General features: G+C 42.2%; 2 protein-coding genes across 3 annotated transcripts in view; both read right to left on the bottom strand.

Annotated features, from left to right (window-relative positions):
• Positions 1 to 286: 286 nt before the first annotated feature.
• On the bottom strand, positions 287 to 13,836 carry LOC306932616 (uncharacterized protein; the record flags this gene model as incomplete). Its single annotated transcript, XM_079514478.1, has 11 exons — positions 287 to 1,178; positions 1,766 to 1,815; positions 2,627 to 2,776; positions 4,058 to 4,228; positions 4,688 to 6,494; positions 7,800 to 7,852; positions 8,223 to 8,463; positions 8,685 to 8,991; positions 10,188 to 10,609; positions 12,664 to 12,856; positions 13,054 to 13,836. 11 exons carry the CDS (start codon positions 13,834 to 13,836, stop codon positions 628 to 630), a joined length of 4,728 nt encoding a protein of 1,575 aa, XP_079370604.1. The 3' UTR covers positions 287 to 627.
• Positions 13,837 to 21,115: 7,279 nt separating this feature from the next.
• cdk20 (cyclin dependent kinase 20) overlaps positions 21,116 to 23,622 on the bottom strand; it is a 6,569-nt gene continuing 4,062 nt past the window's right edge. For both annotated transcript variants that reach the window (XM_079527310.1, XM_079527309.1), the window contains 2 exons: positions 23,128 to 23,283; positions 21,116 to 22,405 (listed from right to left, as the gene is read on the bottom strand). In XM_079527310.1, the coding sequence (XP_079383436.1) occupies positions 22,229 to 22,405; positions 23,128 to 23,283 (333 nt within the window). In that variant the 3' untranslated portion in view covers positions 21,116 to 22,228. The remainder of the gene's footprint in view (positions 22,406 to 23,127; positions 23,284 to 23,622) is intronic.

Genomic DNA, 23,622 nt, shown 5'->3' with positions numbered 1-23,622 from the left:
AATGGGGAAACAATGATTGTCCCAAAAAAGTATTAAAGCTACTCATTTGAAAATGCTATCATGTCTCAAAGTACTTATATGGACCCAACAAACAAAATGGTAGCAAATAGATTTTGCCACCAAAAATGTCCCTCACTTCTGGTCTGGCCCATGGACTAATCTTGCTGGGGACCCCCCAAAGGACCACTGGGGGTCCCCGGACTGCCACTTTGAGAACCATCGCTTCAGTGGACCTTGATAAACTCACCCAAACTACATAGAAATAAATACAAGGACACTTATATCATCAATAAAACGTTTATTTGATGTTATCGTTTCAGAAATGCTCACCATTAGGAATATAAAATGTGTAGCTGCTTATGCATGCTATAGACATTTACAATGTACTTTTATAGATCAATATTGTAACAAGAACATTAAATACAGTGCGTACAACTGCTTCCATTTGTTTTTTATCATAGTTTTTTTTTAATGACATAAAATGAAATAGTAAAAAAAAACACGGCCTCCTCACGCATTAGGACAATATCAGTCACCAGAAGCAGAGCTGTGTGTTTACTTTTCAAAAAAGTAAAACATTCATTTGGAGCACAATATCAGTCACCAGAAGCAGAGAGGGTTTTTTTTTTAGCTCATCAGAGATGTTATCTGTCCTCCCAAAGACACTGAGGGAGAGTCACCATCAAGCCCAAACCCAGGGTAGAGAGGTTCAGTGAATGTGGTCTGGAAGGTGTAAATGTGTGTCAGTGAGTCAGAGGACACATCATAGAAGGACAGAGTCCCTGCAGGGCAGTCCAGATACACTGCTACTCTGTTGGCGACAGAGAGATCATCAGGGAGTTTAGTGGACCTACTATTGTGAATGACAGCGTAAAGGGGCCCACAGTACAGACTCCAGGAATGATCATTCTCTCCAAGCCCACTGGCCTCTCCTGTCCTGCTGATTCGTCTGTAAGTCGCTCCTATCCTAACATCTGCTTCACTCCTCTCTACCTCCCACAGGTAACAGCTTCCAAACAGACCTTCTGTACACAGAACCTGGTCATACTCATCATCAAATCTGCCAGGATGGTCAGGGTATGACTGAAGCTCTGCCCCCTTTGTTGCCTTCCTGTTGTTGTCAGACAGACAGAGTGTTCTGCTTGCTGTGTTTGGGTCCAGAGTGAGACGATGGAAATCTGATGAGAAAACAACAGTATTAAAAAAACATTAATTCACACCCCATTGTCAATGGCATTTAATGTTTGTGTGACAAGAATCTACACTATAGCTGAATATAGGAGGGGCTAGCGCCCCTCAAAAATAATAGAGAGAGAGAGAGAGAGAGAGAGAGAGAGAGAGAGAGAGAGAGAGAGTGAGAGTGTGCGCTATGATCTACATTAAAGCTCATAGCGCAGCACTTTGTGCCGCCCTACGAGCTTGTAGATCTGCTATTTTTCAATAGCCTATTGTATAAAATATTGGTTAATGTGGTTAAACACTAAAGTGTGTAGTGGAGTAGAAGTACAAAGTATTGAAAAATGGAAATACTCAAGTAAAGTAAAGGTACCTCATTATTGTATTTACATACAGTACTACTTGAGTAAATTTGAGTTACTTTCCACCACTGCACATCATGGCAGTAGCAAGTTAGCAACATGCCACATCAGACAGACAGACAGACAGACAGACAGACAGACAGACAGACAGACAGACAGACAGACAGACAGACAGACAGACAGACAGACAGACAGACAGACAGACAGACAGACAGACAGGTACTCACGTTTTGTAAGGAGTTGAGGATTAGTCCAGAATTCTCCTCCATGTTTCACACTGTAGGAATTCAGAACAACAATGCATCAATGTCTGACTGTCTAACACAACGTCTCTGACACTATACCGTTTCTGCTACCATTATCTTCACCAGGCACCAGACAAAGAGTTAAATTAGTGAGAGGGAACCTTCTGTGTCCTCTCCTGTTAGATCAGATATTTTAGCTTGTAGATCTGCTATTTGAACTTGTAGATCTGCTATTTGAGTTCTTAGAATGTTCAGGGATACTAGAGTTCATGTGTTTAACCACTGACTCTAAAACGTTTTTTTGTACGTTGTATTTGTTTTGTATTTTTTTGCGGCGCAGCTGCTCCAATGCAGAGCTTTTTTTTTGCCACTCAGTAGGCATTCCCGGATTTCCTGCATAACCTCCGGGTATGATGATGATGTCTCGAGCATACCCTCTATTGGCGTCCTCAATTTTCTGTCCTCACTTTTTATCCTCAATACGTGCATTGCTCAGCCAATCTAATCATCGATATGGGGTGCTCAGCCAATCTAATCATCGCTATGGGGTGCACACAAACACACAAAGCTGGGCATAGGAGGGGCTCAACAATATTCTAGCATACTTCACATGTAAGCTGTAATTTGACATAAAACATTTGACATAAAAATCACACTCGTGTGAAGTGAGCGGTACACATTTCATCACAATGATAACGTCTGATGATGTCAACAACATGACGTCACAGACAGACAGACAGACAGACAGACAGACAGACAGACAGACAGACAGACAGACAGACAGACAGACAGACAGACAGACAGACAGACAGACAGACAGACAGACAGACCAAGTCTACTCACTTGAGCGATTCCAATCCAGAGAAGTTCTTCAGTCCAGACACCGGCAAGATGTTGAAGGTCAAGTCTAATTCTCTCAAATGAGAAGTATTAGAGCTGAGAGCTGAGGCCAGAACTTCACAGCTTCTCTCTGACAACCAGCAGTTCATCAGTCTAAATGAAAAATTAAACACCAGATGTTTGATTGTCTGCTATAAAATACATTATTCTGGATAGAAGACAAGTGAAGCTGATAATCTGCTGGAGCAAAAGACAATACAATTAATTTTATTGAGCCCCTCCTATGTCCAGTTTTTGGTGTGTGTGTGTGTGTGTGTGCGTGCGTGCGTGTGTGCGTGTGCGCGCGTGTGCGTGCGTGCAAACATTTTGTCCTAACACAAACATTAAATGCCATTGACAATGAATGGACAATTTTGAGTGTTTGTGTAAACACAAACATTGCATAACACAAACATTGAAGACGAAGGTGAGGACGCAGATTTTGATTGGCCAGAATGAGATGATGTGCGATGATAAGAGCGCCCCTCACTTAGTCACTTCACACGGGTATGATTTGGCTATTTTTTGAGGCCCTCCTACAGGTTTAATGTTTGTTTTTAGTTCAATGTTTGTTTTAAAAACGCCATTGACAATGAAGGGGAAATTATGTCATATTGTCCCTCATTACGTCATATTGTCTCTTTATTGTTAATGGCATTTAATGTTTGTGTTGGCACCGTTTGTTTTACATCACCTAATCAACATGAGTTAGACTTTAATATATTAGCGCCCCTCACTTCACACGGAAGAGAAAAATATTCTCTTACGGGGGTCCCTAGCAGAAAATATTTTCAGATGGGGGTCTGCAGAAAAATACTTGTCAATTTGGGGGTCCTTGACATGAAAATGTTTGAGAACCAATGCTGTAGAGCAGGGGTCTTCAACAGGGGTTCCAGGACCCCTATGAGGTCCTCAAGTTATTACAGGGGGGGTCGCCAAATCATTTTGTGTTTTTTTATACATTAACCATTTAAACTCTAGGATCCCTAATCTAGTTGAAGCCAAGCCTCAACTCTGTTGGCCAGACCCTTCCTCGCCTCGCCTGCACAGCCAGCTAAACTTCAGCCTCAGGTTTGCTGTTCCTTTGTTTGATTTTTGCCTACTTTTACCTTCTACCATTTTTATGTTTCTCTGCTTGGCTGGCATTAAAGATTTTTGACTTATTCCTGCCTCTGTGTTTAAGTCTGCACTTCGGTTCAACAAAAGAAAGAAAGAAGTGAAGGGGTTTGTGTTCATTTAACTCAATTGTAACACGTACTATAGTCACTGTACCTTATCATTATTCTAGTCAAAAGTGTGTCACTATGATATCAACCTTATTCATCTACCAATAAAGCATCACCACAATATTAAGTAGTATAATCACATAAATAAATGATGAAATTTATATCTGACCGTAGAGTCTCCAGTCTACAATTTGGACTCTTCATTGCATCACAGAGCAGGTGCAGATAATTGCCTAGGTGGTTGTAACTGATGTCCAGGTGTCGTAGATGGGATGGATTAGAACTGAGAGCTGAAGCCACAACTTCAATGTCTTCCTTCTGGAGGTTACAGCCAACAAGTCTGTAATGACAGATTAAATGTAAAATCAGAGATGATCAAAATAGGTCAGACCAAGGAAGTACACGCATGCACGCACGCACGCACGCACGCACGCACGCACGCACGCACGCACGCACGCACGCACAGGTATATATAGTGCTTAATTCTATTACTTTCATAAAAAACATAGAAAAAATAGATCTACAAGCTCACAATGTGTCACAATGTGTTGCAGATCGGCTATTTTCTTAAACAAATTCAAATTAAAAAATCGTGTGTGGTTGTCCCTGGCACACAATTTATTCAGATAGGGGTCTGTTACATAATACACGTGCGTGTGTGCGTGCGTGCCGTGCAGTACGCATGTGTGTGCGTGCATGTGCGCATGCATGTCTGTGTTTATTATTTATTGTGTTTATTATTTGTAGTAATAGTACATGACTGAATGGTGCTCATGTTGTTATTCACATGACTATTAACCTGGCTGTTGTGCAGTTCCTCACAGCTGGGATCAGTCTCGGTCGCCCCAACACGTCTGTGTTGTATTTGTCCAGGTCCAACTCCTCCAGAACCTCCTCTGACATCTGCAGCATGGAGGCCAGAGCTGAACACTGGGTTTCAGAGAGTTCCTTCCCTGATCTGCTCTCTGACTCCAGGTACTGTTGGATCCCCTGACTTACTGACGGGTCGTTCATCTCCATCAGACAGTGGAAGATGTTGATGCATCTGTCAGGAGAGAAGTCACGATCATTCATCTTCTTCAGGTTGCTGATGGCTCTCTGGATCTCCTCTGGACTGTTGTCTGTGTGACCCAGCAGGCCTCCTAACAGACTCTGGTTGGACTGCAGTGAGAGACCATGAAGGAAGCGGACAAAGAGGTCCAGGTGTCCACTTTCACTCTTCATGGTTTTTGTCATAGCAGCCTTCAGGAAGTCAGACAGGGAACTGACACGGCTGGTTCCAAGGAATGTCTTCAGGACCTCCATGTTCCTCTGTGTGAAGCAGTGGAACAGGTAGACTGCAGCCAGAAACTCCTGGATGCTCAGATGAACAAAACAGTAGACCGTTTTGTGGAAAAACACGCCGTCTTTTTTAAAGAAGGTTGTGCACAAGCCTGAGTACAGCGAGATGTTGTTCACATCAAGACCACACGCTTCCAGGTCTTTCTCGTAGAAAATTATGTTGCCTTTGTTCAGTTGGTCAAACGCCAGTCTGCCCAGCTTCAGAAGAACTTCTCCTACATCCTTCATGAACTTCTCTTTGTCTGCCTCATCTACTTCAGGATCCTTCATCTTTTCCCGCTGTGTCTCACCCAACAGGAAGTGACAGTACATCTCAACCAGGGTTTTGGGCAGCCCGTCTGTCGTCCCCATGTTCTGCACAACGGTAGCAAGGATCCAACAGAAGACTGGGATTTCACACATGGTGTGGAGGATCTTTGATTTCTTGATGTGTGAGTAGATTGAGCTGGCCTGGTTCTCATCACTGATGCTCTTCGTGAAGAAATCCTTCTTCTGGTCATCTTCGATGAACCCTCGTACTTCTGTCATCCTATCAACAAACTTCTTAGGAATCTGTTTGACTGCTGCAGGTCGTGAGGTTATCCAGATGTGAGCAGAGGGGAGCAGCTCTCCCTTGATGAGGTTCACAAGCAGATGTTCCACTGGGTACGAATCCACCACATTCATTTCAAAATCTGTTTTGAAATCAAACTGGAAATTATTTTCATCAAATCCATCCATAATGATCTTGACTTTGAAGGGGCTCTTGTTGTAGTCTCCTGACTTCTGCAATACCTTGAAGATGTCATTAAGAACATCTTCCTCAATACATCTGGTTTCCTTAATGCATTTGTGCATTAGTTTTGCCAAACTAAAGTTCTGTCCCTTAAGCAGATTTAACTGGCGGAACTTGAGCGGGAACACAAGGTGCGGATCTTGGGGGTAACATTTCTTGGCCCAGTCAGACAAGAATTTCTGTACGAGGAAGGTTTTGCCAATTCCTGCACAGCCCGTTATCAGCACTGTTCTTATGTTTCTTCCAGAAGAGTCTTTGTTCATTTCGCCGAGTTGGATTTGTGTTCCCTCTCCTGCCTTCTTCATCTCCATCTGTCTGACCTCATGGTGGCTGTGGATGTCTGTGTCTTTGATGTCTAGAAGGTGGAGTGGGATGAAGACCTTTTCAAACTTAACCTCATGCTCTGTGCCCAATTTGACAAAAGTACTGTCCATGTTGACTTGAAGCTGGTCTTCATAGTAAGTAATGGGATGCCCTTTCACCAACGGACCTGTAGTGTAGTAAACAAAGCAATTCCATGTTTAACAGCCTTGCTCAGAGAGAGAGAGAGAGAGAGAGAGAGAGAGAGAGAGAGAGAGAGAGAGAGAGAGAGAGAGAGAGAGAGAGAGAGAGAGAGAGAGAGACAGAGAGTGAGACAGACAGACAGACAGACAGACAGACAGACAGACAGACAGACAGACAGACAGACAGACAGACAGACAGACAGACAGACAGACAGACAGACAGACAGACAGACAGACAGACAGACAGACAGACAGACAGACAGAGAGAAGAGAGTGAGACAGAGAGAGAGAGAGAGAGTACCTGTTACCAATAACAGAATAGAACATTTTCCGTTATGAAAAGACAGAGATGACAACTCACTGGACTCTGAGTCCCTGCTGTCAACAATCAATCAAGGTCTCACTACTCACAAGATACAATAAGTGAACATTCCAAAAGCCTTGGGCAAAGTGCTTGGTTTAAATGTTATATACTGTATGTTACGTCTTTCTTATTATTATCAACTTTCTTTCCCTCACAAAGTTTACGCTTCCTGTCCCCTAATCTTATGTTGTCACATAGAGTATATATATATATATATATATATATATATATATAGAGTTATATAGAGTTGTCATTATTTGCCCAGGACCCAATGCCAAGAAAGAATTCCATAACCATACACTGAGTCACGTCGCTTGTACTACCCACAGATGACCACTCATCTTGGGGTTCCTGAGTCAGTGGCCCGCTGTAACAAGCCTGGAGCCAAGTGAAGACACACCCCTCTCCCCCGACTGCAGATCTAGTAGCCACCAACGCTTGCTCTGTTTAACTATGAATATTGCAAAAACGGTCTGGTGTGTATATATATATAAAATCACACCTGTGTGAAGTGAGGGGCACTCTTATCATCGTACCATACATCATCTCATTCTGGCCAATCACAATTTGCGTCCTCACTTTTGTCATTAATGTTTGGTGTGGGTTAGTTTAGTTAGAGGTTTAAAAGTAAGTCTAGGTTTAGTTCTGTTTATTTGGTTATTGCTTTGCACCAGGGCTTATTTTTCCGGTGTATGGCTAATTCATGGTATGGTAAATTCATGTCTTGAACAATCTCCTTTTATAAATGTTACTTAAGGTTGGAAATGCATAAATCAGGGTTGCTTTAGTTTTACTTGTGAACTGCATGTGAACTTTAAGAACCGTATCAAGGGTCACTAACAGAACAACAATTCACTTTCCAACTTTATGTCACAATCCTTCATTTCCTAGACATAAGGATTGTAACATAACTTAACAACATACTCACCTGAGACAGATGATGTCACTGGTAGGCAGGTTTCTGAAGTGTCCACAGCTGTCCTATGAGACACATACCCAGTAGGAAACAATTGTGAGGGGCAATTGTGAGGGGCAATTAGCCTAAATAAAAATAGGTTGGAAATGGTGTTGTCCTTTAACCAAATACAAAAATACCTCTTACAAAGTTAGCACCACAGTGAACATAAAATTAAATATGAAAGTTCTGGGTAAGCATTTATGATTTGTATTTGTAAGACTTATGAATACATTGGAATTAGAGTGTGGATCTCTTTGATAGAAAGAAAATGACATACTGTATATGCATTCTCGTACTAATGCAATGTTTGGCAAAAAGATGTTTGTTACACATTGAATGTGCACCTTTCACTTTAAAAACAAAAACAAACTATTGTAAATGAGCATTACGTACAGTTCACCAAGAAGAGGCTTCTCATGTTCTTCTAGACCTTTGTAGAAAAGGTCTTTGGCTTTTCTGGAGTTCAGGAGTGCGTCGAGTTCCCTCATCATCTGCTGTTTGGTGGTCTTAGACCTCACATTATCGTAGCCCTCTTTGGTGATGACAGCCTTCTGAAGGAGCAGATCCAGGATGGGTTCGATCATGGTCACTTTCTGAATCAGGACCTTGCGGTGTTGGTCGACAAAATGTTTCTCTGAAGATGAGGGGAATGAAAATAGAGTTGTTGCTGATACTGAACACATAGCAAGTGTTTGTATGCACCTATCTCCGGTTGGGGGAGGGGGGATATTACGCACTACAGGTAGCACAATCTCCCCTTTGAACCGTCTCCCAGGTAGAAAGACAACATCTTAAGCACTAGCCTGATGGAATTCCCCCTTTGGCCAGGGATATACCGTATGAGGCTTCACCTACCTTTTGGCATGTGTGTAAACCTGTCCAGTAGATCATTCCTGTGGATCTTCTTCAGAATATTCACCATGATCTGAGGAGCATGACTGGGGTAACTCAACACGATCAGTTGAGCGATGACCTTCTTGTTATTCTTCTCAAGGAAGAGCTGTGGTATTGGAACCTGTGGGGTTGCAAGCGGTGGAATTGGAATGAGGCCTTCAAAGATATCAGGGTGTTGCAAGTGAACCTTGAAGTTCTCGAACTCCTTGGCTTTCAGCTCCTTCAGAGTTTTCAAGATGTGTTCCTCAAGTAAATCCATGGTTGGTTCCTGGTACAACGGAAAGAGGATGTTAACATCTCAGCTTCGTTCTCTAAAGCTGTGTTCACAATAAAATATACAACTATTATATTTCTAGTCAGTTGAATGGACAATCACTACGCATACTATGGGAACAGTACAGAATTCTATTTTTTATCTAGGTGTATGTTTGAAAATAATAAAGGTTGAGCAACTACATGTTCTATCGTGACTGAATGAATTTCATTTACAACCAAGCTGTAAAAACACAGCCTGTCATCAGGCAGAGATTGCAGTGACCTCACAGAGGAGGGGTGCATGTGTTTTGTCCGACATACTAACAGTCCTACATGATTCCGACACCCAACCCCAAAAGAAAAAAACCCAACCCTAAACCTCACAGGAAAGCCACGGGTTAGATTTAACCTGCCACAGGTTAGTTATAACCTGCCACACATGTCGGGAGCCATGGGTTAGTTTTAACCTGCCACAGGTCAATTGTAACCTGCCACGCATACATAATCCTCTCCAATTGATCCAGAACACCGCAGCTTGCTTGGTCTTCAACTAGTCAAAATTATCACATGTCTCCCTGCTTCTCCGCTCGCTCCATTGGCTCCCGGTTGCTTCCCGTACAAAACACTGATGCTGGCCTTCAAAGCAACCGCAAAGGTATTGCACCCTATTATATCTTCAAAGTCTGATCCAACCCTACAACCCCTCTTGCTCGCTCAGTCGACACATAGAGGCTGGCATAACCTTCACTAATTAAACAGCCGGGACAACGCTCCACATGCCCCAGAATCTTCTTCCTTCTGACAACAAAACTATGGAATGAACTTCCCATTGCAATCAGAACTGCAAGTGCAGACTCACTCCCAATCTTCCACCGTAGTCTGAAAACTCACCTCTTCAGACTCCATCTTAGCCCGTAGCACTTGCCCTACCCTCGACAGCCTTACAGTCGTATATGCAAAGGCTAAACTTAACTTATTCAACTTAGATAGCATTTTATGGAGACATAGCACTCTATAGTGCATAGTATAGATATTCTACTGTTAGACGGATAGGTCCTTAGCTTACTCATGATCCTAGATGACCATTTCTATGTATTTGATGTATTACCATGTGTTGTTCTTGCTTACTGTAAATCACTCTGGATTAAGAGCGTCTGATAAATGCGTAAATTGTGATGGCAAAAACTCGAGTCTAGAGGCCTTCTTCACCTGGGACACAGTCTCCTGTGTTCTTTCAGTCCGAGTAGCACCGCGGGCCGTCGCAGCAGCACCGCAGGCCGTCGCAGCACCGCGGGCCGTCGCAGCACCGCAGGCCGTCGCAACACCGCGGGCCGTCGCAGCACCGCAGGCCGTCACAGCAGCACCGCGGGCCGTCGCAGCAGCACCGCGGGCCGTCGCAGCACCGCAGCCTGTCGCAGCACTGCGGCCCGTCGCAGCACCGCAGCCCGTCGCAGCACCGCGGGCCGTCGCAGCAGCACCGCGGGCCGTCGCAGCACCGCAGCCTGTCGCAGCACCAGGGGCCGTCGCAGCACTGCGGGCCGTCGCAGCACCGCGGCCCGTCGCAGCACCGCGGCCCGTCGCAGCACCGCGGCCCGTCGCAGCACCGCGGCCCGTCGCAGATGACCCACGAACTACAGGAGGGGAGACCATGGAAAGTAAGGTATAATCAGTCATCATCTTGACAGACTTACATGTATACTGTATATAGCTAGATCTATTATTTTTGTTTTTATATTCATTCATGTGTTTTTCTTATATACAGTATGATGATTATAGTAATCAGCTCTTTTACATTTACATTTTCAATTACATTTTCCTGTAAAATTAACATACAGCACATGTACTGTACATGCTGTATGTTAAGTATTGCATATGCACAGGAACATCATCATTTTGCAGTGTATTATAGTCTTGTCTCTGACAAAAGGAGAAATCAATGATTTGTAAATGGGTAATCTGACCTAGCCTTGCGTAGCCAGCCTTCATCTGCCATCAATGCATATATTACCCCAGGCAGATTGAGTCTGGCCCTCTCAATTGTGGGAAGAGTTCACGGTCGCCCGAAGTGGTAGCCTGGTAAACCCCTCCCCCTTGAAATAATTTCATTCATTCTGCGAGAGGGAGAATACATTTTTTGTCTAGCAAGGGGGAGGAGTTTACCAGGCTACCGAAGTGGTGCAGGGCCAACCAGATTCGTCTGGAACCAGGCTATAACCAACAAGGGCCCAGTATGCAAATATGGGGCAGGACAATGCAAGAGATTTGTTCCTTTTTCACAACAAAGATGGATGCCGCCATAGCAGCAGTAAACGGGACATTTGTGCTCGTATATACTGGCTAAATATGATAATAAAAAATTATGAATTTCTATCGAATATCTTAGTTACAATGAAATCGAGTTGAAGTGGGGTTTTTTTAGGGTAACTGTTGTGTCTCTGAGGGGAGACCATAGGCTGATATTGTGTTCGACTGTCCGTATATAGGAGACCATTTATTTTAGGGAGAGCTTATTTTCGGCTACTACTAGTAGGAAGTAGTGGGGTGTCCTGCGTGACAGCAGGCGACCATTGCTAATGCAATGTAATGCTAATGTAACAGAGGGCAGGCAATACTTTGTGCTGGTGACAATCATTATTAGGTAGAGGAAAACAAAGATAGCCATGGTGTTGCTCAGTGACCTACTGTTTTTTATCACCATTGTGACACAAACCAAACACAATGACATAACAGACACACAAACACGCATGCTGAAATCCGCATGATACGTTCTATACTGTACACTCACCAGGCTTGGGAGGAACCACTGCAAACCGTTTCGGGGAAGATGTTGGTGGTTGTACCATCTCTGCATCCTTCATCACATCCTTTCTAGAAGCTGAGTAATAATAAACAAAACAAAACAAAACAAAACAAAACAAAACAAAACAAAACAAAACAAAACAAAACAAAACAAAACAAAACAAAACAAAACAACTTTATTAAAGCAATGAACATTCTGGTATAGGAGAAAATAGGGTCAATTAGGCAATAGCTTCCTAACTTTCTTTCAGGACAATATCAACAGAATTCACAACCATATCACTGTAATGTAGATGACACACAACTCCTCCACAACCACATCACTGTAATGTAGATGACACATAACTCCTCCCCTCCACAACCATATCACTCCACCCTCACCTCCTGCCTGACCGACATCAAAACATGGATGCAAAGTAACTTTCTAAAACTCAACTGAAATAAAACCAAAACCTCATCATTGGCCCAGACTCACTAACCCGCTCCACTCATGACTTCTCCCTCAATATTGACGGCTCCTATCACCCCCTCCACCCAAGTTCGCAACCTTGTGTCATTCTGGACCCCCATTCTCTCCTTCCAGTCCCATGTCAACCAGATCACTAAAACGGCTTTCTTTCACCTTTGTAACATTGCCTGCCTTCGTCTCAGCCTATCAAACACTGATACACTCATTCATTGTGCAAAACAGATAATGACGCTAGGACAGATAATGACGTAGGACAAGGCTAAAGAATCAAATTAATTATTCCCAGATAACTTTATTTTTCCTCTTCTAATGATCTCTGAATAACAAATTAAACAAAGCACGCTCAAACAACATGTGGAATTGTGTTTGGACTGGGAAATAGAAATGTGCTATTCAGACAGCGGGCAGCCATCTCACCTGGCAGATCCTGGCAGCCATGGGTGGACACTCCAGCTGCCTGGTCAGACTGGTTGAGGGCCATTGTTGCCCTTTGGCCCGTCTGAGGTACCCTAGACTTGGTTGAGGTCTGTCTGCTGACAGCCCCCAGACCCAGCGTAGGCCTGAGGGCCCTGGAGGAGTGAAGGTGACCGCATGCATCTTGAGAAAGGTGCTGTTGAAGAACAGTAATATCACAAATGATCACTGCAACACTGAACATAATACATGTTCAGTGAATGAAACTATAAACTAACGACACTGTGAAAAGCCTTTGGCTGTCTAATGAGGGAAACTGAAACAAAATGGCATAGGTAACACAGTTAAATTACATGACGTTATGATGATACACATCATCAATACTTTTCTTACCTCCTGTTGATATTTCTCTGACAGTTCTCCATGGAAGCTCTCAGATTTTTCACTACTTTTCCGAGGGACAGTGCTGTGTGCAGCCTTCGTGCCAGCCACAGATATGCCTGCCGGGTAGCCTGTCTTCTGCATCTCTTGCCGATTTTTGTCAAACAGCAGGTTGGAGGAGAGTACATGCGGGGCTTTGAGCTGAGGCCCGACGTTTGGTTCTTTATGAGCTGGGGGACTGTGGCAAGAGGGCAGTTTAGACGCCTCAAGTGGGGCTTCTGTGGCCTGGCCCTTGGTCTGAGGACTCTTCCGGACATAGCTGGGGGTGATTTTTGGATGGACATTTTTTGGAGAGGACCTCCGAGTCTCAGTTTCTTTCTGTTGGGGAGCAACAGGTTTCGGAATGCTACTGCTCACCTTACTGAGCTGCTTGATTCCTCTCTGGGTGGGGTAGCTACAATTCAAGCTGGGTGCTCTGGTGCCCTGGATCTTGGCTGGAGAAACAGGGGGCCTCTTGTTAGGGGAACATGAGGTTTTGGGGGACAAAGGTGTAGCTGGTCGACTAGGAGTTCCCCATGGCTTGGTCTCCTGGTCACTGGTACCACACAGAATGGCCCTCCTCTTGTCTTTGTTAGTCTTGTCCGTTGCTGGTTCTGCTGCATCCCCACTGAGAGATACCGTCTGACCATGAAGCTCCTTCCGTTCTCCAAGCCCCTCCCCCACTAGGCACGCCTCCGGCTCCGTTTCAAACTCAGCCAGCTCTGGGTCGTCGCTCATTGGCGTTGGCGTCCCCATCGGATGTCACACAGTCCCGCTGGTTGTTGTTCCTCATCTGCCCTGGGACACTGGGCTCTGCTTGCTCACTCATTTTACAAACAGCACACAGGAACAGAACTGAACAATCAATCGCATCAGATTAAAAGGTCTGTCTCTCGTTTCAGGGCGTGTCACTAGTCTGAGTGGCACAGTATGAGCCTGACCTGATGGTCCGGAACACTGATGTTGTTTCACCATGAAATCTGAGGCCCCTATCCTGTACAGAGTAAAGTTGAAAAGAAAAGATCACATGCCTGTGTGAACTTTTGAGGGGTGCTCTTCATCATCATACATCATCTCATTCTGGCCATTCACCACGGCCAATCACAATTTGCACACTTTTCCGTCTTCACTTTTCTGCCCTCACTTTTAGCTTCAATATGTACTTTGCTCAGCCATTCAAATCATCGCTATGGGGTAATCAGCCAATCACAAGCCAATGTTTGTGTTCACACAAACCCGGAAAGGAGAAAAAACATACGAGAAAAAAAAAGAAAACATTAATTTATACAATGCAAAACACACACAAAAAACTCTGTGTGGGGGTCCCTGGGAACTTCCAGACCCACAGGAACGTGCCCAGGGTGCAGGCCCGGTTCCGTCCAAAACGGTCAAGAAATGACAGAGTTATACCGTGTGGGGGAATTAGCAGACAACACTCTCTCTCTCACACAAGTAAGAGAGTGGTATTCTCTCTCCATCCCTCCCTCCCTCTCTCTGTCTCTCACATGCACATACTGTACGCTTCACATTGTAATTAGCAGGCAACAGTGCAACACTCTCTCTCTCTCTGTTTCTAGTTCAACAGCACCACTTTGGCACCTGTTGGTTGGTACCAGGCTAAACATACATACATACATACATACATACATACATACATACATACATACATACATACATACATACATACATACATACATACATACATACATACATACATACATACATACATACATACACACACATACATACATACATACATACATACATACATACATACATACATACATACATACATACATACATACATACATACATACATACATACATACATACATACATACATACATACATACATACATACATACATACATACATACATACATACATACATACATACATACATACATACATACATACATACATACATACATACATACATACATACATACATACATACATACATACATACATACATACATACATACATACATACATACATACATACATACATACATACATACATACATACATACATACATACATACATACATACATACATACATACATACATACATACATACATACATACATACATACATACATACATACATACATACATACATACATACATACATACATACATACATACATACATACATACATACATACATACATACATACATACATACATACATACATACATACATACATACATACATACATACATACATACATACATACATACATACATACATACATACATACATACATACATACATACATACATACATACATACATACATACATACATACATACATACATACATACATACATACATACATACATACATACATACATACATACATACATACATACATACATACATACATACATACATACATACATACATACATACATACATACATACATACATACATACATACATACATACATACATACATACATACATACATACATACATACATACATACATACATACATACATACATACATACATACATACATACATACATACATACATACATACATACATACATACATACATACATACATACATACATACATACATACATACATACATACATACATACATACATACATACATACATACATACATACATACATACATACATACATACATACATACATACATACATACATACATACATACATACATACATACATACATACATACATACATACATACATACATACATACATACATACATACATACATACATACATACATACATACATACATACATACATACATACATACATACATACATACATACATACATACATACATACATACATACATACATACATACATACATACATACATACATACATACATACATACATACATACATACATACATACATACATACATACATACATACATACATACATACATACATACATACATACATACATACATACATACATACATACATACATACATACATACATACATACATACATACATACATACATACATACATACATACATACATACATACATACATACATACATACATACATACATACATACATACATACATACATACATACATACATACATACATACATACATACATACATACATACATACATACATACATACATACATACATACATACATACATACATACATACATACATACATACATACATACATACATACATACATACATACATACATACATACATACATACATACATACATACATACATACATACATACATACATACATACATACATACATACATACATACATACATACATACATACATACATACATACATACATACATACATACATACATACATACATACATACATACATACATACATACATACATACATACATACATACATACATACATACATACATACATACATACATACATACATACATACATACATACATACATACATACATACATACATACATACATACATACATACATACATACATACATACATACATACATACATACATACATACATACATACATACATACATACATACATACATACATACATACATACATACATACATACATACATACATACATACATACATACATACATACATACATACATACATACATACATACATACATACATACATACATACATACATACATACATACATACATACATACATACATACATACATACATACATACATACATACATACATACATACATACATACATACATACATACATACATACATACATACATACATACATACATACATACATACATACATACATACATACATACATACATACATACATACATACATACATACATACATACATACATACATACATACAATATTCTATTTACTACCCAAAATCCACAAGGATCCCCAGACTTGGACTATTCCCTTCGAGGTGCCTCCCGGCAGACCTATAGTGTCAGACTGCAGCAGTGAATCCTACCACATAGCACAATACATAGACCACTTCCTCAACCCCCTCTCCACTATACACGCCAGTTATTTAAGAGACACATATGATTTCCTAGAAAAAATCAAGCCCATAGCCGTGCCACCACACACATACATTTTCACCATAGACATTGACAGCCTTTACACCAACATACATACAGCCACTGGTTTACAGGCAGTTAGAAATCTTTTCCAGACACACCCGGACAACACTAGACCAGACAATGCCATTTTACAACTATTAGAACTCAGTCTCAATTGCAATGATTTCACCTTTAATAACAAACACTACTTACAGATGGAGGGCACGGCTATGGGCAAGAAATTTGCACCCGCTTATGCCAACATCTACATGAGTGAGTGGGAGAGAGAGGCCTTGGCAAAGTGTCCACTACAACCCACCATGTATTTCAGATTTTTAGATGACATCATAGGGCTCTGGCCACACACCTTACAACAGTTTGATGCATTTTTACAGATTTTGAACACACACCATGCTTCCATAACCATCAAACACATCATTCATCCAACAGAGATTAACTTCCTGGACACCACCGTATTTTTTCATACAATAGATCATACACATAAACGACTACTGACAAAAATATATTTTAAGGACACAGACACACACGCACTACTCCATAAACACAGCTACCACCCAAAGCACACCTTTGCAGGAATCATCAAATCACAAATCATTCGGTTTTTCAGGATTTCATCCAATAGGGAACATTTTAATCAAGCCACACAGACACTTTTCACAGTCCTCAGAAGGAGAGGCTACAGCAAGAGGTTCTTGCGTACAATCAGGAGCAATGCCCTGGCCTCTCTCTCCCCCACCCAGTCACTCTCCACAAACACTCTGCCGCCCACCCCTAACCCTCCCACCCCTAATTCTAACCCTAACCTCAGCCCTAGCTTTCCTCCCCAGCAACATCAGAGCATGCAACAGGAGCAGAGGCCTCTCTCTGGCGAGGGGACAGGGGCGGACCTGGACGGGGCCCACGCATTACCCTCTCCTCTATGTCCTCCCTTCTCCAACTCTTCTTCTCACTCTATACAGTCCACCGGCTCCTCTACCACTACAACACTAGTCCCATTAATAACTACATTCTCACATACTCTCCAACCACTACACCATAAATTCAAACAGAACTTCGCCACTACACAACAATCCTACCCCCCATTACAAACACATCAGGTCATCTCTGCACTCAGAAGGAACAGGAATCTGGGAGACCTCCTTGTGCATTCCACATTCTCCACTTTACCTCCCAAGCCCCCACAGCCACATACACTCCATTTTAAGCCCCGCAAATTCATCAACAACCCCCATAGTCACACTTCCTCCCCCATTCAGGATCCCCTGTCTCTGACCACCCCCAATATAGTTTATATCATCACCTGCACACAATGTCATAAACATTACATAGGAGAAACCAGTCACACATTAGAAACACGCCTCAAACAACACCTATATCACATCAAACGAGCAGACCTACACACTACCCTGTACACACACTTTCAATCCCATCCCATTGCTAACCTCATCGTTTCAGGTCTGGAATGTGGAGTCCGATGGACCAGTGGACAGCGGAAACTAATGGAGCATAGATGGATTAATAAATTGCAAACAGTAACACCCACTGGTCTAAATGAAAGAAGCTGACTATCAAACACCCACATAGTACACTCACACCTCATTCATTTTTATGTTCATCTTTCTGTTCAATTAAATAAATTGTATCCAGGCCTTGCTGTGAACTTTTACTCTTTTAGGTTGTTTTATTAATGTCCATTTTTTACCAAGTATATCCATTTTACCATTGTGTTTTAGAGGATGGGTTCGGACCATGGTTTAGGTATGCGGTCTAGTCTAACTTGGACTCAGGGGGGTGGACGCCTCTGCCTTGCATAGTCCCCAGTGAATAGGCAGGTTGCCCTTCACTGGTAACCTTACTTTGGATTTTAAATATATTAAGGTATTGTAGGCTGGGATTTTACAAAAAAGCCCCCCTTTTAAATACATACAGACATACAGACATACATACATACTTATAAGGTATGCCATCTGGTGGCTAATGAACCAAACACACATTCTCAGAAGTTGAAGCAGTTTTAGAGGACCCACTTTTAGGCCAGTGCAACAGAGCATGCTTTTGCCTTTTTTAAAACCTTACCCATTTTAACCAAATACATACATACATACATACATACATACATACCGTATTTTTTAAATAGTAGGTCGGACGGATATTGCTGTTCCTTGGAGTGACTGCACCACTCAAAAATAGCACGCGCATGCACGCACACAATGTATATATCTGGAAACCATACTATAGGTTTGAATAATCAAATGCCAACATCAGTCAGCCACCAATACAAAACAAGCTTGCTGCACCATTTCTTGAAAGTGAGGACAGAAAAGTGAAGATGCAAATTGTGATGCAAAAATGTGGGAGGAGTCTGAGAGGTGTGACATCACTCACCTCACCTGACACCATTCTGAACATAGCAGAACGTGTGTGTGTGTGTGCGTACGTGCATGCATGCGTGTGTGTGTGTGTGTGTGTGTGTGTGTGTGTGACAGAGTGTGCTGGTATGGACAGCATTGACCAAGCCTCCAGGTCTTAAGTTAAGTCATAAGACCTGGTACTTAAGACACGCATAATACTGCCCACGGGCAGGGAGTTTCAAAGCAAAGTGGACATAATAGACATATCAGAGAGACATAAATCACAGGGTGAAATCAGCTGACATTTTTGTCAACATTCTGTTTGCCACGGACACACAAAATGAGAGGTCAAAAGATTCACAAATCTTGCTGCTGTGTCTTGTTTTCAAACTCACTTTGAGTGTGTGCAGTGCAGTGCTTTCTCCTACCTGTTCTGGTGTTGCAGTTGAAGGTGTGTCAGTGTTCAGATATGCAGAAACTGACACACGCACGCACGCACACACACACACACACACACACACACACACACACACACACACACACACACACACACACACACACACACACACACCCACACCTCCTAAGGTCCCAATGAAGAGAGATGTACGGAAGCACACAGTGCTGTAAAATATCATAATAGATGGTTATGTTGAAACTCTGGACTTGATAAAACACAGTGATGATTTATTTTAGGCCATGTTATCTGCTGGTGTTGGTCCACCGATAGTGAAAACATAACACTGGTTTCCTCACAGCCATCTTTTTAGAGTACATTGTGCTTCAGTATGTCGACAAGCTTCATGGAGATGCTAATGTTTCTTTCCAGCTCGATTTGGCACCTGCCCACAGTGCCAAAACTACACACAACACATGTCTCGTGTTATTGTAGCCTGGTCCAATGTTCTCTGCATTGTCCCTGACAAATCTAATACATCAATTTAGCTCCCAATTAAAATCCAACCATTGTCTGCCTTTGTCGGAATTCTCCGTCAATTAATGTACTTTATTGATATGAAACGGTTTAGCAGAAAATCAACTGGCCCGGTTGCTAGGCAATGCCTTGCATAGCACCAGGAAACGTGCGCGCACATCCCTGAGTCCCATTTAAAATAGGATTTCCCCTCGCTCTTTTCTCTGAAACTACGATCATCCATCCGAGTTTCGGATCTGATTTGTGATTTTTCATCACATCGCGAATATTAACGTTTCTGGTGAAAGATAAACATCGTGAGCTACTGCTAACATAAGCTGTTTCTTACAATGGCGGTCTGTGAGCCAGGAAAACGGAAGTGAAAGTGACTGAATATGACCAATTCCGGCTGGCGCAGCTCTACCCTTTATGGCTACACGGTGGCAGTCTGGGACTGGGCTGGACTGGGAAAAAAATTCGGCCCGGTCATTTTCGCATTTTGGCCCAGACCGGCCCACCACAACCAGCGTGCAGATAGCAGAAACTCTACCGCACGCTCCGCCCAGGCACACACAAACAAATAAACAACAAACAACAATACCAACACTTTTACAGAACAACATAAATGATACAAACCAACTGACAAGTACACAACCTCTAACAAGAATGATGCTGGCAAAAGGATTCAAGATAGAAGAGGGTTTATTTGTCACTCACTCAGTGAAATTATCATGATGGAACTGGCAGAACTGGACTAGTCCGCGGGACCACCGGGACCTTTCCCGGTGGCCGGCCACCATTTTTTATCATATCATAACTTGAGCGGCCCCCTACGGTCACGGCCCACTGGGAATACGCCCGGTACGTCCTGTGGCCAGTCCACCCCTGATGCCAGTTAATTAATAAACTGTCAGTAGGCAAATTGTGTTGATAACATTTTCTGAACTTATTAGACTAAATCCATAATGAATGCTTCCACCCGTTTATTCATACAGTATATCCACATTACTAATAATCATTTATCAAATGTCTTACGTTGTGTATGTATGTTGCAATGATCAGTCATGTGAGTTTGCTCCTTTACTCGAGTAAAAACGCTCATACTTTCAAGTTTGAATTCCTGTCTTGCCTCATTTCTGTATGGTTTTCCTGAACATGTAGCAGATCCTGCAGATTCAACAGTAGTCTATAATTTCTAGCTCTTGAGTAATCAGAACATACATTTTCAGGTTGGCATACAAATTCCATGCAAACAGGAGAGAGGACTCATGCATTGGAAGTGATGAAACAAATAAATAAGCAGACAAAATTGGAACTAGAATAGAAGGTGATAAATGATTTTTCAATGTGTTTTCTCACCTGATTGGATGAAATTTGCAACCCACCTGAAAATCAAATGTCTGTTTATTCTAGAGATATAGAGCTTGATCCTTTATCAAACAATATCACTTACAACAGTGGCATAGTACGGTCTGGGGATGTGTTAAGCATCAATATCAGCAATTTGAAAATAGCTCATCTGCAGGCTCACAACATGTCATGATGTGACTTGTAGATGTTCAAAAAATCTGAAAAAACAAAACATACTAATCTAGTTTGACCCCCATCTGAAAATACTTTGTGCAACGGGCGTCCGTTGCACAAAGTATTTTCAAATGGGGGTCCGCAGACAAATAAACATACAGTATATCAATCTGTGGGGCCTTGACATGAAAATGTTTGACCATCTTTAACATGTTAGTAAGAATGATGTTGTGCTTTGACTTCCTGGTCCGGTGTGATTGGCGGTAGTAATGTTCAGAGGCGGCGTGCGTGCGGCTGCAGCAGCGCAGGGTCTACCAGGCTATGCTGCAGGGGCAGGTCTGCAGATTGGTGGCGGGGGGGCGGGTGGCGACCCCCCCCTCTCTGAGGAATGGGAAGCTCAGAATGGTGAGCGGGGAGAGGAGAGGAGAAGAAGTACGAATGGACAAGAGCCTGGAGGGAACGAGAGAGAGAGAGGGAGAGAGAGACTTTTACTTAAGTACAACTATCAATACTGCAATGTAGAATTACTCCGTTACAAGTAAAAGTCTGGAATTAAAAATTTACTTGAGTAAAAGTACAAAAGTATCGGTATCAAAATGTGCTTAAAGGGACATCGTCTACTCAGGGTTTTATGAGCACCTCAGAAAGTTTTTAAGTTGCTTGATTCAGTATTCAGATTAGCTGCTCCCCCCTTCCTATATACAAACCCATTGTAACTACAACCTCCATTTTTAGATTCATAAATATATCATTTTCTGGTGACTCATACTGCCCACCAAATACGTGATGTGATTGACAGAGGGAAGCTTTTGACCCGCTCAATTACATACACACACACACACACACACACACACACACACACACACACACACACACACACACACACACACACACACACACACACACACACACACACACACACACACACACACACACACACACACACACACACACACACACACACACACACACACACACACACACACACACACACACACACACACACACACACACACGTCTGGGTGCGTGGCGCGCTAGCCACTAAAGAGAGGGTGGCAATCAGATGGGTTCTGAGAACAGGCTGTGAGGACAGTGCGGTCGTTAATTTGTAGTTAGATACCAACGTGTGTATGCATGCGTGTGTGTTTGTGCATGCGCGGGCATGTGCTTACCTGTGTGGCTGGACAGCGCTGTTTCGAAGGATAAATGAGGAACTTATTGAGCAGGTCAACAGCCTGCGGGGGCGCATCTGGAACTATCTCCTCCAATGGGATTGCAGGATTCTCTTTAAAGGTGATTTTATTATAATCAGGTAACTCCACTATCTCCTAGAGAGAGAGAGAGAGAGAGAGAGAGAGAGAGAGAGAGAGAGAGGGGGTTTAGGATTGGGCTTTAGGACGGTGTAGGGGTTAGTAGTACAGTATGTCTGATTTATACGTATTTTCACACAGTAAATCAAGAAATTACACAGCAACATATTTTGAGCTTGTAGATTGGCTATTTTGGTACACGACACAGGCACTCAACTACGTATAGGGTAGGCCTACATAAAAATAAAGATAAAATGTGGATGCATTCAAAATGATATATAGCACCTCTCTTTGCCTCAACCAGGAACCTGTGTGTGTGTGTGTGTGTGTGTGTGTGTGTGTGTGTGTGTGTGTGTG

This window comes from Electrona antarctica (assembly GCF_951216825.1).
Source record: "Electrona antarctica genome assembly, chromosome: 2".
Classification (NCBI taxonomy): domain Eukaryota; kingdom Metazoa; phylum Chordata; class Actinopteri; order Myctophiformes; family Myctophidae; genus Electrona; species Electrona antarctica.
Note: the sequence above shows the minus strand (reverse complement) of the source record. Positions and strands in the feature narration are given on the sequence as shown.